The sequence below is a fragment of the Danio aesculapii genome, chromosome 9, assembly GCF_903798145.1.
Source record: "Danio aesculapii chromosome 9, fDanAes4.1, whole genome shotgun sequence".
NCBI lineage: Eukaryota > Metazoa > Chordata > Actinopteri > Cypriniformes > Danionidae > Danio > Danio aesculapii.
Window position 1 is genome coordinate 14,872,418 of NC_079443.1, and position 14,082 is coordinate 14,886,499.

The 14,082-nt window shown below is 37.3% G+C and overlaps 2 protein-coding genes across 6 annotated transcripts in view; one reads left to right on the forward strand and one right to left on the reverse strand.

Moving 5' to 3' along the window:
- vwa8 (von Willebrand factor A domain containing 8) overlaps window positions 1–9,448 on the reverse strand; it is a 241,414-nt gene extending 231,966 nt beyond the window's left edge. Inside the window, exons 1-4 of the mRNA XM_056464990.1 lie at window positions 9,196–9,448; window positions 8,784–8,861; window positions 6,677–6,807; window positions 5,836–5,946 (exon numbers count right to left, since the gene is read on the reverse strand). Of these exons, the coding sequence (XP_056320965.1) occupies window positions 5,836–5,946; window positions 6,677–6,807; window positions 8,784–8,861; window positions 9,196–9,334 (459 nt within the window). The 5' untranslated portion in view covers window positions 9,335–9,448. The remainder of the gene's footprint in view (window positions 1–5,835; window positions 5,947–6,676; window positions 6,808–8,783; window positions 8,862–9,195) is intronic.
- A 2,209-nt stretch (window positions 9,449–11,657) lies between these two features.
- dgkh (diacylglycerol kinase, eta) overlaps window positions 11,658–14,082 on the forward strand; it is a 176,409-nt gene continuing 173,984 nt past the window's right edge. For 3 of the 5 annotated variants that reach the window (XM_056464991.1, XM_056464994.1, XM_056464993.1), the window contains exon 1: window positions 13,287–13,708. In XM_056464991.1, coding sequence (XP_056320966.1) covers window positions 13,433–13,708 — 276 coding nt within the window. In that variant the 5' untranslated portion in view covers window positions 13,287–13,432. Of the gene's footprint in view, window positions 11,815–13,286; window positions 13,709–14,082 lie in introns of those variants that run through there. The other 2 variants (XM_056464992.1, XM_056464995.1) reach the window with 2 other exon arrangements.

The following is a 14,082-nucleotide window of genomic DNA, read 5'->3' on the forward strand; positions in this document are numbered from 1 at the left end:
GTAAATATAAGAGAAAAGTACATGTAGTTTTACCTTACTCTTACATTGTTTTATGTCTTTTGTGGAATTATGCTTCACTGGAGTCGAACCTGAGCGCACTGCGCCACATGAATAACACCATACAATGTGAGCTACCAAGCAAACTGATCATACCAGAAAAGTTGCCCATATAGAGATAGGTGAGGCAAACATATTCGATTATAAGTCATTGATGCAATTAAATTATTTTGTTGTATTTACGTTGCGCAAAAAAATGCACAAAAATAATTCTTCATCCATTGCTAATTTGTCCTGTTCACAGAGACTGCAGGGCAACAAATCACCAGCAGCAACAACAGTGGTGACCACAGCACACAGTTCATCACAGACTTGTGTGGACGATGATCCAGTTAAGAACACATGGTAACTGTACACCATTGCCAATAATGCATAAATGGGCTCAAGATCAGACAGCCTGGTCTGACCCATCGAGGTCCATGACAACCAGAATGGTCAAGGAGGATTCAAGGAACATGCAGATGAATTTCAGTTAATGTCTTGGTTTCCACATCCACCTAACATAAACCCAATTGAACATTTGTGATTCAACTTAAAAAAACAGTATTATCATCACTCAGCAATGTATACGAACCAGATCATTTTGTGCTAGAATTTGTCACTTATTTGTTATTAGGTGGGTGGTCATAATGTTTTTCCTGATCAGTGTAAAAAAGAGAAAGAAAATCCATGAAGAGTTGATATTTTATTCTGAAACATTTCCCATTCACACATAAAGGCCAGTCAACTGGGAGTTGTTTGCCTGACACACAAAGCTTGTTATATAGGTCTGAAAATGAGCGCAGAGCCCAAGAGAGCAGTGAGATGCTCTAGTTAACACCCAGCCCCCACATACAGCCCACCTTTTAAGCAAGTCGTCCACACCCGCTGTCTATCCATCATCCCAGACAGCAAAAACAAGCAGAAGCGATGGAATTTGATGCAACAGCGTAACACTGCAGTGTAAATTAAAGCAAATACATCATCGGCTAAAGGCACAATTGATTATCAGAATACTTTCATGTGGTCTGGACTTAACGACTGATTGCAAGGGTTATGACCCCATGTGCAGTTTAAAAGGCTCAGATACAGTTTCCATGGCAACATGTGAGCATTTCCTTACTGAAACTTAAGGTCTGAGTGAAGCTTCCATCTGATTTATGAACAGAAGAGCTGCCGCTGATAATTTTAATGCTTGGGAAGACAAAAAGCTGAATAAGTTGATATGATTGATCATCAAGACTTAACAAGAAAAGAATAATATACACTGTAAAAAAATGGTTGCCGTCTTAACTTTACAAGTCACTTAAACATCAATTCAACATACTTAAAACATTGAGTGAAAAATCGCAAAACTTAAGAATAATTTTGAAACCCGATTAAGTTATGCTCAAGAAACATAAAAACACATGTTGTCAATACTTTTTTTATGATATCATTTTTACACAGTATAAACAGAGTGAAAAAAGTAATGATTGTAACACAAAAAGAAAAATTACGATGAAAGTTTCTGAAGGTTACAGCAGTCAAAAATTATTGGGATCATTTCCTCAAAATGAAAAGTCTCATTTACTCACTCTTGACTTGTTTTTAGTTTGTTCTTTTGAACACAAAAGAAGATATTCTGATAATGTTAGAAACCTGTAATCACTGACATCTATAATAGGAAAAACAAATACACTACCTGACAAAAGTCTTTTAGTTGATCCCAGTTGTAAGAGCAACAAATAATAACTTGACCATTCTTCTAGTTGATCATTTGGAAAAGTGGCAGAAGGTAGATTTTTCCGATTAATTATCTGCTAAACTCCATCCCAATTATCACAAATACTGCAGAAGATCTATTGGAACCCAAGGACTCAAGATTCTCACAGAAATCAGTCAAGTTTTGTGAAATAAAAGTCATGGTTGGTGGTTACATTCAGTATGGGGGCATGCGAGAGATCTGCAGAGTGGATGGCAACATCAACAGCCTGAGGTAAAGACATTTGTGCTGCCCATTACATTACAAACCACAGGAGAGGGAAAATTCTTCAGCAGGATAGTGCTCCTTCTTATACCTCATCCTCCACATCAAAGTTACTGAAAGCAAAGAAGGTCAAGGTGCTTCAGGATTGGCCAGCCCAGTCACCAGACATGAACATTATTGAGCATGTCAGGGGTAAGATGAAGGAGGAGGCATTGAAGATGAATCCAAAGAATCTTGAACTCTGGGAGTCCTGCAAGAACACTTTCTTTGCCATTCCAGATGACTTCATTAATAAGTTATTTGAGTCATTGCAGAGATGTATGGATGCAGTCCTCCAAGCTCATGGGAGTCATACACAATATTAATTCTTTTTCCACTGACCATGACTTTATATTCTACACTGTACATTATTTCTGTTAAGTGACAAGACTTTTGTCTAAGCAAAGTCAGACCTTACTGTCCTAATTAAATAATTAAAAATCAAGGCATGATCATATTTTATTTTGGTAAAACAAGCGCAATCTAGAGGCCTTTGCCTTTCATATAAGCCACTTCTGATACCAAATGATCAACTAGAAGTCAACGTATTATTTGTTGTTCCAAAACCTTGGATAGGCGACAAGACTTTTGTCAGGTAGTGTACTATGCAACTAAATGGTTACAGGTTTCCAACATTCATTGATATATTTTTTTTTTGCGTGTTCAACAAAACAAAAAGCACAAACTACTTCGGAACAAGTCAAGTTAATGATGATAGAATTTTATTTTTGGGTGAACTATCCCTTTAAGTGAACAAGCTCTCGCTTTGAATGAATTCATGTCGCCACTCGCCACTGGCTTGCATAGTTTGGGACTTGTAGAGCTGTGCATCGATGGATTACTCTTCAGTGTTTGGACTCTCAGCAGTGAATATTAAAACACACTGAACTGAACTAATCTAAACTGAACTGAACTTAAACTCTGAAAACTGAACTGACACTGTTTCAATTCACTATAATATTCTATGTGAAGCTGTTTTGGCACAATCTACATTGTAAAAGTGCTATACAAATAAAGATTAATTGAATTGAACTTCATCTGAAGGACATCACTAGTATCTCAGAAGACATAAGTAGTCACTCAATCACAATCAACTGCTGACTATTGGATTTCTAAGGGCCTGTTCACTTCCCAGGTTTATATCAGCACTCTGGGATGGCCTTTTCATTATTTCAATGTCTTCACCTTCAACAGATTGCTTTACCTGTTTTTACTGTGACAGGGTTCATCATCCTACATGAAAATTGATTTCTGACTGGGTGATGAACACAGGAGTCGAACTGCATATTGCCGAAGGAGCTTCTGATAAACATTTGCATTAATTCAGCCATCTAGCTTTAGAAAACAACTCCTAACCATGACATTACATCAAATTACACACACACACTTTCAGTTTCTTCCTCAGTTTGAGGACAACATAATATTTTTCTGAGGCCCAAATAAATTAAACTTGCTTTCATCACTAAAGTGCACTTGGGACCAGTTCTTCATCCACACAACTTCTAGATTTTTGATTGCTTCTGCTTATGAGAGTTTTGATCAATGCAAGGCTTTCAGTCCAAATGACTACATCCTCACCCTGTTCAGCACTGAACTGGGGAGCAAAAAAGACTGAAAAAAAAATGCTGGCATTCATCTGATAAACCTGCTGTTGAAGGGTTTTAGTCACCTTGCAAAGTCAGAGAAAACTGAAAAGTTTGGCAGCTAGTCCAAATTAGTGTTTGTCAGATAATTTAAGAATGTATGATAAGGCATGTGATCAGCTCATGGATGAAAAAGAAGGAAGCCGATGAAAGATGTGTCGACTCTTTAAACAACCCCAATGGAGCTCATATCTGATATAAGAAGTGATGTTGCCAATACACACTGACATACGTCCATTACTTTATTGCTAAAAGGGAATTTAACCTAATGTTAAATGAAAATTAATTATCATTATAAAAATTACATTAAAAATCAAGTTTTTCTAAACACGTGATATCGAACTTTACAAAATGTTTATGTATTTAATTTCAGGTGCTCGACTGTAGCACTGATTACATAAAATTACTTGCAAAAAATAATAAAGAATAATAAAGAATGTTATAAAAATAATATTCATGACATACATAGAGCGATTGTGGTTGTGACAACAGATCACTAAAATCTTTAGGATCATTTAAACTAGAAATTCCAAGAGTTCAGTCAAAGCAGGGTGAATCGGCCTTCAGCTACTCCGCCCCTCACTGCTGGAATCAGCTTCCAGAAATGATCAGATGTGCTCCAACATTAGGCACATTCAAATCAAGACTGAAAACACATCTGTTTCGCTGTGCCTTTACCGAATGAGCACTGTGCTACATCTGACAGATCGCACTATTGTGTCTTTCTTTTCTTTTTTCACTCTTTTATAACCTGTTTTAACACATTTTAATGTTTTAATCACTTTTATTATTTGATTTGATTTTCTTATACTTGTCTCTTTTATTCCTGTTTATGTAAAGCACTTTGAATTGACACTGTCTATGAAATGTGCTATATAAATAAACTTGCCTTGACATTCAAAAGTGAAAGTGTAAAAAGCGTGCACACGCACTCAAAAAACTTTTTTTTCATTTTCTTTCATAATGGGCTTCCTCATATGTGCACATTAAAGAACATCACAATATCATTTTAGTATATACACAGCACATCTCAAAGACAAAAGAAAACGGGGAATTGTGTAATTATTAGGTACATTCATATCACTGATCAGCAACTGAATGCTGAGGATCATCGTCGTCATCATACTTGATGGCTGACTCCTTCAGCGTTCATCATTCATGAGGTAACTATAACTGCATTCAAGATGTCATTGACTGTCAAATTAACACTAAAACGTTTCCCAAATATCTCATTTGCATTTTTTACCGTTTATGCTACTCATTTATAAAATATATGCTCATATATGCAAAATGCGATGGGACCATCGCAACTGGCCAACCTTTACAGATACACTGCCCTGCACCAACTGTGGGCCAGTGGCATAATTTCCCCCTCCTTTCTTCCTTCAGCACCAGTTAGCGATACAATCTTTATGAGGATTAGTGGTTACAGCCGGTCATCAGATGGGCACCCCCTTTTCTTGGTATTTCACCGATTTAAGCCCATGACACCTCGGGAGGGCTCGACAGCAGATCCAGCGTCCTAAATCTAATCCTGCTGACCATCACCCAACTCTATGATGTGGTTTGTCTTTCAACAGGTTGGCTCTTCCACCGAACCCTCTTTTGTAGCCAAATCCAGCGAGAGGTTGCTTCCGCCCCCTCCGCCAGTGACCTTTCCTACCAGCCGTTTCCTGGCCATTCCTTCAATTCCCAGCAGTCCAAGGTCTCCCCAGAGTGACTGCCCCATAAACTCCCTACAACCAACCTCTACTGGTAAATTCCAGGCCCTCAATTCATTCACCTGGCTCTCAAGTATGTTTAGAATATTGTTGTACAAGTAAAAGTCTGCAAAAGTCTTATGTTGCCATCAGCGGTTTTAATGAATATCCATACTTAATGTTTTTGTATTTTCATTAAGTCCATACTTAGATTTAGACTTTTTTTTTTCTTTGTCCACGTAATCCTATACTGTTATCAACTTTTATAAATCAACTTTTTTTTTTTTTGACTTGGTCTGTACACCGTTGCTACAACAACTAATCAATTTCAGCTAAAGAAAAAAAGAAAAAAAACTTAATTCATATAAAGAAATCTAGATTAAAACCAAACAAACAAGCAATGCCAATGTCAGAACACTAATGAGAGTGGGGAAAAATGACAGCTTGCCTGGTCGATGTAAAAGGCAGTTCCTGATCGGATCTCTCTGCGCTGTTTGAGATCAGTCTCAGTAGTGTCTCGAGACAGGGCAACATATTCAACCTCTCGCTTTGTTAATTCCTAGCAAACAAGAAGAAGAGGTTATAAGCAGGATGCGAATTATACATTGACGATCAGGGGGGTGAAGTTTTTCAGTTATGTTCAATAATATGTCTCATTGAACCAAAGTTATATATTTAATTCAATTACATCTAATTTATTAAACAAACTTTTTTGAAGGATTCAATTATATCTAATTTATTAAACAAACTTTTTTGAAGGATATTGAGTGGTTCTCAATGACATTTATGACATTAAATAAACTGTGACAGGTCTGCATTCCTACACCTTTTAATGGATGACCATGAATAACTGCACATATTCTTTATTTTACTGTTATTTAACTTCTATGTGCGAGCAAGAGTGTAATAAATTACCAACTATGCATCAGACACCTACAATACAAACTCCTATTTTACAATAAACATGTTTTGTGAACACTCACGCTGTCTAGATTTGGCTACATTAACATTTTTGGTGCAAACATGCATTCACAATGGTATGAACCATTATAGGGGTGGTCAAATGTATATTTCCGTTATCTATCATTTAATTAGTGATATTATTTAAGTTACAGCTCAGAGCAAACTATTTCTTAACTATTAAATCGCAGACCCCCTCATACATACGTCAGAGCCCCCCAAACCCCTCTGTAATTCGCACCCTGGTTATAAGGATACAGCTGATGTAAATTGTCAGAGTGTTTTACTGTTTTGAAGTTCAGCATATATTTGGTGTGTAACAAAATTACCAGGTACTGCATGGCAATTGAACGCCGCAGAGGACCAGGAGGACCAATGAGAAATACATCCTGCCCGAGAAGGTCCTTCTGCATTATCCAGCGGAGGTGTTGGGTGACCATTTGTGGCAAGGCCTTCATTACTGCAAAAAAAAAAAAGCTTAATTACACATACACACATCGTAGACATCATTATGATTCAAACAAGTATAAATAATTAAAGTGACGCCAACATTTTCCTATTCTGTCAAGTCTGGGAAAGTGGAATGTAAAAAAAGCAAACAATTACATGACCATAAAATTTATTAACTTAAATTGTACATTACTAAATTACTTGCATCCTGTCCAATTTCTGATACTCAATAATGATCTTCACTCATGTTAAAGGGATAGTTCACACAAAAAGTTCAAACGTCCTAACCAATTACTCATACTTAAGTGGTTGTAAACTTTTATTTCTTTGTTTTGTTGAAAACAAAAGATATTCTGAAGAATGTTGGAAAAAGCAGCCACTGATATTCATAGCAGGAGCAAAAAATACTATGGAAGTTATTCATCAGAATATCCTCCTTTGTGTTCAAACGAAGAAACTCTAACAGTTTTGAAAGAAGAGGAGGACTAGTAAACCATGACAAATTTTTCATTTTTGAGTTAATTACCCCTTTTGCTTATTATTCTGTGCCCATATTTTAAACATTTAAACACTGGGTTAACATTTTGGACAGTTGGTCCCACTTTATATTAAGTGTCCTTAACTACTATGTACTTGCATCAAAAAATAAATACTATGTACTTACTGTGTTCATAATGTATTTGAGAACACTTGCGGTGCTCTTGAGTTGGGATAGAGGTAGAGTTATGGACAGGTTTGGTGGTATGGGGAGGTTTAAGGGTGGGTTAAGGTGTAAGGCAGGGGTAGGGAACCTAAGGCTCGGTAGCCACATGTGGCTCTTTGACCAAAAATATGTGGCTCTCCAGCGGTCTCTCTTCAATAATATTTTAAAGTTAAAAAGAATTATAACTCACTAGAAATCAGTTTCCTATTAAAAATACAAAGCAATTCCCTTTTTGTTGTTATTTTTACAGCAAAATTAATAAGAACTCAGTTTACAATAAAAGGACGTGTGTGGAGCTGTGGATTAACTTGAATTGCGACAAGAAAAATTTTTAAAAAATTGTTCTTTCTTCATTCATTGTGATCCGTCATATTTGTTTATTTTTGAGTTGTGCATGGATATGACCCCAATGGCTCTTTAAAAAATGCATTTGCCAAAAAAATCAGAAATGCCTCTTTGCTGAAAAAAGGTTCACGACCCCTGGTGTAAGGGATGGTCAACAGTGTACTTACAAATGTAGTTACAGAAGTTAATTTCAGATGTAATTACATACAGGTATTTCCTCAAGAACAAGTACACAGTAAATACAAGTAATTACACAATAAGTACATTGTAACAAATGATTAATTTCTGTGTAAAGTACATATTAGTTAAGGACACTTAGTATAAAGTGGGACCGAATGGTTTGTTGATGACAAAAAAAGGTTAACTACAGCCTAAAAATTTAAATGAATATCAAACCAAAATCATGTGCATAAAATCATGCAAATATTTTCTCAGAGTTAGTGTCACTTCTGTAAGCTGTATTAATTTGTATTTTTAAAATGATTTTATATGGTCTGGGTTGGGACGTGACGGTGGCGCAGTGGGTAGCACAATCGCCTCACAGTAAGAAGATCGCTGGTTCGAGCTTTGGCTGCATCAGTTGCCGTTTCTATGTGGAGTTTGCATGTTCTCCCCAAATTCGCATGGGTTTCCTCCAGGTGCTCTGGTTTCCCCCACAGTCCAAAGACATGCGCTATAGGAGAACTTGGTAAGCTAAATTGTCCATAGTGTATGTGTGTGAATGAGCGTGCATGAGTGTTTCCAAGTGATGGGTTGCAGCTGCGTAAAACATGTGCTGGATAAGTTGGCGGTTCAATCCGCTGTGGCAACCCCTATTGAATAAAGGGACTAAGCCGAAAAGAAAATTAATGAATGGTCTGGGGGGGTTTTTGTGGCTTTGTTTTAATGGAGTCAGCTGTTGTCTGATCAACCACAGGTGTTTTATAACTTGCACATACTGTGATTCACTGGCACAAGTTCTGGATTTCTGGGGGTTTTGAGGACATACGAGATCTCTCCTATCTTCACAGTGTCACCTGTGAAGAAAACAAAAGGGTTCATTTAAACAAAACAAAGCAAATGTATGTATGCATAAACAAACAAACACACAACATATTAGGTAGTGTGCTTACAAACAAAGCTTGTAAACCGAATGCTGTTACATTTATAAAATTTCTATATTCATGAAGACGTTAAAGATATACACGTTTCTGACAGAATTTTAAAAAGGAAATGTTTGTGCGCTCTGGTTTGACCCGTGAAAGTGACAGTATCCGTTAAACGTCGCTAAAATTGTTTAACAACGGTCTTTACTAACAAGAAATCATATTATATCACATAAGCAGACTTTAACTTTGACAAATCCAGCACCTGATGATGTGTTAAGGAGTTTGACCTCATGTGCGCTGCAGTTCCAACCTTCTTTTGACATCAAGGGTCCCAATATATGGCGAATCCTTCTCGCAGCAACGGCTGCTGCCGTTCCTTTGAATAAAATACGCGAGTGCATTCTGAAGCTTTATAGAATTAAAAAAAGACCACATATACCGTTAAGTGTCCAATGTTATTTCATCATGTTCACGTCACGTCATGAGTGTTTACACCACCGGTGAACAGCTCTAGACGGAGGGATTAGAACGAAGGACAGAAACTGTCCATTCAATAACTCCTCCGTGTAGAACGGGCTGCTGTTTCACGAGTTCCAAGAGAAGCAAACTTTTTTTCTTTTTGGCGCAAAACATAAAACACATAAGGGCAATAACATAACATTAAATTGACATAAAAGTAAATACAATATAAAAAATACAATTATTCAAAGAGAAGATGTAAGGCTTTAAGATAATTAACAGTTCTTTTTGCTTTGGTATTTTCGTTACTTTTGTCGTACACAGGTAATTACCTATTTCTATTTGAAAGTGATTAAAACTAGTTTTTTTCACTGCCCATTTACATTTATGAATAAAAAAAATACATATATAGGAGCAAATTAACACTATACCAAGAGAACCAAACTTGGAGAATCGGTTAAGAAATCGGTTTAGAATATATTGTTTACAGTCTATGGTTAACTTAAGCGTTGATTTCTAGGAATAACTCACAAATGTTGCTTCTGTTGAGGATACGGTAATCACAGTCTATATTTCGAAGATGTTTGTAATCTGTTTAGGTTTAACTTGAATTAGCTAGTTATCTAAACTTTAAAAGCGGATGCCCTTCCAGCTGCAACCCATCTCAGGGAAACATCCATACACATTTATTCACACTCATACACTATGGACAATTTAGCAACTCAATTCACCTGTACCACATGTCTTTGGACTGTGGGGGAAACCGGAGCACCCACACGAACTATATATATATATATATATATATATATATATATATATATATATATATATATATATATATATATATATATATATATATATATATATATATATATATATTATTCCTTTCTTCTTTTTCTTCTTCTTATTATTATTATTATGATTATTATTATCATTGTTATTCTGTTATCAACTTTTATGAGGTTTTCTTTATGGTTAAGATTGAATAGAAAAAAAAATTATATGTATAGAGAGTTAGACATCAACAGTTAGACAACATCTTGGTAAATTAGCTAGACAAATAAATTATTTTGCTGCAAAATGATGTCAAATGTAAATATACAATTTTTGTTACTCTTAACGTTTCATGACCCAACGAATAATGTTTTAAACAACTAGCAGGGGTGGACTTAACCAATAAGCGGGCCCTGGGAAATTAGGGGGCCCGACCAATGCCATGAAGTTTATATTAACATTATAACTCTTTTATAAATTTTTTATCATATGTTGTAAAATCTGTCTATAACTATTAAGATTTTATTTTAAACTTTCAAAACCAGAATTTTAAAACCAGGGCCCCCCACGTATAATGGAATGTTCCTTCCCTACTGCACATGCATATATTAAAATCTAATCACAAGTATGGCTAATTAGCTGTACATATAGTTAGTTTGTGAAGTTGGTTTTTTATTTGTGAATTTTTTGTATAGGGCTGCACAGTGGCACAGTGGGTAGCACGATCGCTTCACAGCAAGAAGGTGGCTGGTTCGAGCCTCAGCTGGTCAGTTGGCATTTCTGTGTGGAGTTTGCATGTTCTCCGCATGTTCGCGTGGGTTTCCTTCTGGTGCTTCGGTTTCCCCCACAGTTCAAAGACATGTGCTAGGTGAATTGAGCAAGATAAAAAAATTGTCCGCAGTGTATGTGTGGGAATGAGTGTGTATGGGTGTTTCCCAGTACTGGGTTGCAGCTGGAAGGGCATAAGCTGCATGAAACATATGCTGGATAAGTTGGCGGTATATTCCGCTGTGGCGACCCCAGATTAATAAAGGTTCAAAAATAACTAATTAATTAATATGTTTATTTACACAAAAAATCAACAAACAAACAAACAAAAAAAACTATAGAGAAAGTTGAGTTTTAATGCTAGGGCCCCATACTGGAATTGCTCAGGACCCCCAAATCACTAAGTCTGCCCCTGACAACTAGTGATATATTTCACAATTTTTGGTCAACTAAAATAACCAAATTAGAAGAATATTCATATTAGAATGTCATGTTCCGTGTAGCAAAAATAAACATGCCTTTCTACACAGTCTCGCGTTTTTAAACCAAGGCTTGTTTATTTATTTATTGTTATTATTACGTCTTTGAAAAAGTGGGATAAAAAGCAGGTTCTGTGACGTCACGAATTGCGCTCCAGTTCCTTATAGGGATCTGACATTTATCACGTGGAGAGAAGCAGGCTCAGCCTCTGGGAGACCCTGATAGAGTAGGGAGGAGTGGAGAAAGGGAAATAACACTCGGTGTAATAGACTCGAACCATATGCCCGATTATACGAGTAAAAGTAGCGCGTCATTTGTGCGGACAGATCCTAAGCACGGGGACTAGGAGAATATGGAAGATGACTGCAAATATACTCGCAGCCCTGCCTGGGAAGAACTGGTCAGTACTGCTGAAAATTTTCTGTTTGGACAGACGTCAAAGAGATCCTTTATAATCTTACACACATGCAGATCACTGCTAATAGGCGTTAATTAGGGATTTTAGATCTGATTGTGCCTTATCGCGATGTGAGTGCAAGATCGCTGCAGTGATACGCGAAGAATCTTCCATCTTCTGAGTTCGGTCGCTCATTAGACGAGTTTACATTCCTCTGTTCAAACCGATGAACTTTATCAACGGGACTGATTTTAACGTTAGCCGTTAGCCTTTAAGTTAGTCATGTAAAGATGTATATAGACCATCAAACTTATTAATGATCATTTAGTGTGTTTATTTTTCGAATACAGTGAGTTTTACTTTTTTTTAAAGCGAATAATTCAGGAAACGTAACTGTGCCACGGGTTTTCTTGGTGACATTCGCTATCAGCTGCTGTTAGCTATTCAAAGTTACAATGGAGAGGAAATGTGCCAACCGCAATGACCCATTTTCAAGTGAATATAGTGGAAGTAAATTATACTTAGATATGTATTTGGTGACATGTACATTTGGTGATAAAGCTCTTGTTAAAGCTCTTTAGTGACATTTTTATAAATGTAGGCTACTGAATGTAAACGATATTTGGAAAACTGATCAATAAAAACAATCAATGGGTTAGGTCAACAGTTTGAATTCCCAAGACACCTATTAAAAACTACAGCAAAGCATGGGCTTTATTGCAATAATGTTATTCTATTTAATTGTAAATATGTGCAATTATGTGCGTATATTATGTTCATGGCAAAAGAAGTGTGAAAATAAGAGATTTTTTGTAAAAACAAAAACTATATGTTGAAAATATTTTTAGAGAGAAAGAGAGAGAGAGAGGTGTTAGTATAAGCATCCTAATTATTATTTTAGCGTGCCAACAATCAACATATCTATACTAAACTTGACGAACAACTACCGACATGTAAATGTGTAATAAATTGACAACATCTACTTATATGTTATGCTGTTCAGTTGTTGTAATGTCACATCCTGCATAAAATAGCTTCAGCCTTCAACTGTTGCTATGGTTACAGTCTCAAGCGAGGGATTCTGTCATATATAGTGCAATGTTATATCGTTACTTTTCTAACTTATAATGTTTATATTTATACATTAACAACATTTCAGTACAAGTCTGAGTGACAAAACGATATTTTTTACCGCAACGCGTGGGGCCCAGATTATTCTCAACACATGTTTATAAATATGTTCGACCAATGTTTTTAGGGGTGAGGTAGAATCTTTCCTCTGACAGCGCGTTGTTTTTAGGAAGCGCGTCAATGTACAAACTAGTCTATCTGACCAGGTCTTGAGGCTCAGTCTGCTTGTGGCTATAATGTTACAGGAGAAACATCTGTTGCTGTGTCCTTCTCGCCATAGTTTGTGACATACCCGTCCGCCGCTAGGGTTTGCTACAGAGATTTCCTCCCGCTCCGAGCGTCTCAGCCCTCCGCCAGCCTTCATGCGGTCTGAAGAACCAGCAGTGTTCCGCCGTGAAAATGCATGCTCCCCGGCTAGGAAAGTTTCATTTACAATCTCGGACTAAGTGAATGTCTGGAGGCTCGTGGTTGGGCAGAGAAAAGCAACAGCATGACGGCCAAGAAAACCGCTTTCCAGCCGTTGTCCAGCTCCCGCATCCCAGCGGAGAGGAAGGGAGCGGCTGAGCGCGTTCCTAACCCGGAGTGCTTTGACTTTCCCCCGCAGGAGCCAGAGAAAGCAGCGGCGTCCGCCTCGGGGCTTCCCGCAGTGGGGGCTGTCGGGGGCTCGGGGCCGGTGGTGGACGAGTCATCCGACAGCGAGGGAGAGCAGGAAGGGCCGCAGAAACTCATCAGGAAAGTGTCAACCTCCGGGCAAATACGAAGCAAGGTAAGACACGTTGTTTTATATCCAAAGCCTGTTGCTTTGTGCGTTTTGCTGTTCGTGTTCTGGCCATTAAGCAAACAGAGCTGTTGAAGTGTTGCCCACATGGTGGACATCTATGAGCTCAGTGCTGAATTTCTTGCTTCAAACATCTGGAATGACTGTAAATTGAACAGGAATGTCGCGTCGCTTGTGCCATAATTCATCTCTCGCAGTGAGCAAATACGTTAGTAGTAAATGCAGCTCAGTCTGTATTGCTGTGCTGCTGTTCAGCCTTCAACCTGTTGATCCGAAGTCACGACCACTTGTTGAAATATCTGTTTCTCAAGACTATAGACTATGGTTATTTTCTTTTCTTTTCTTTTCTTTTCTTTTCTTTT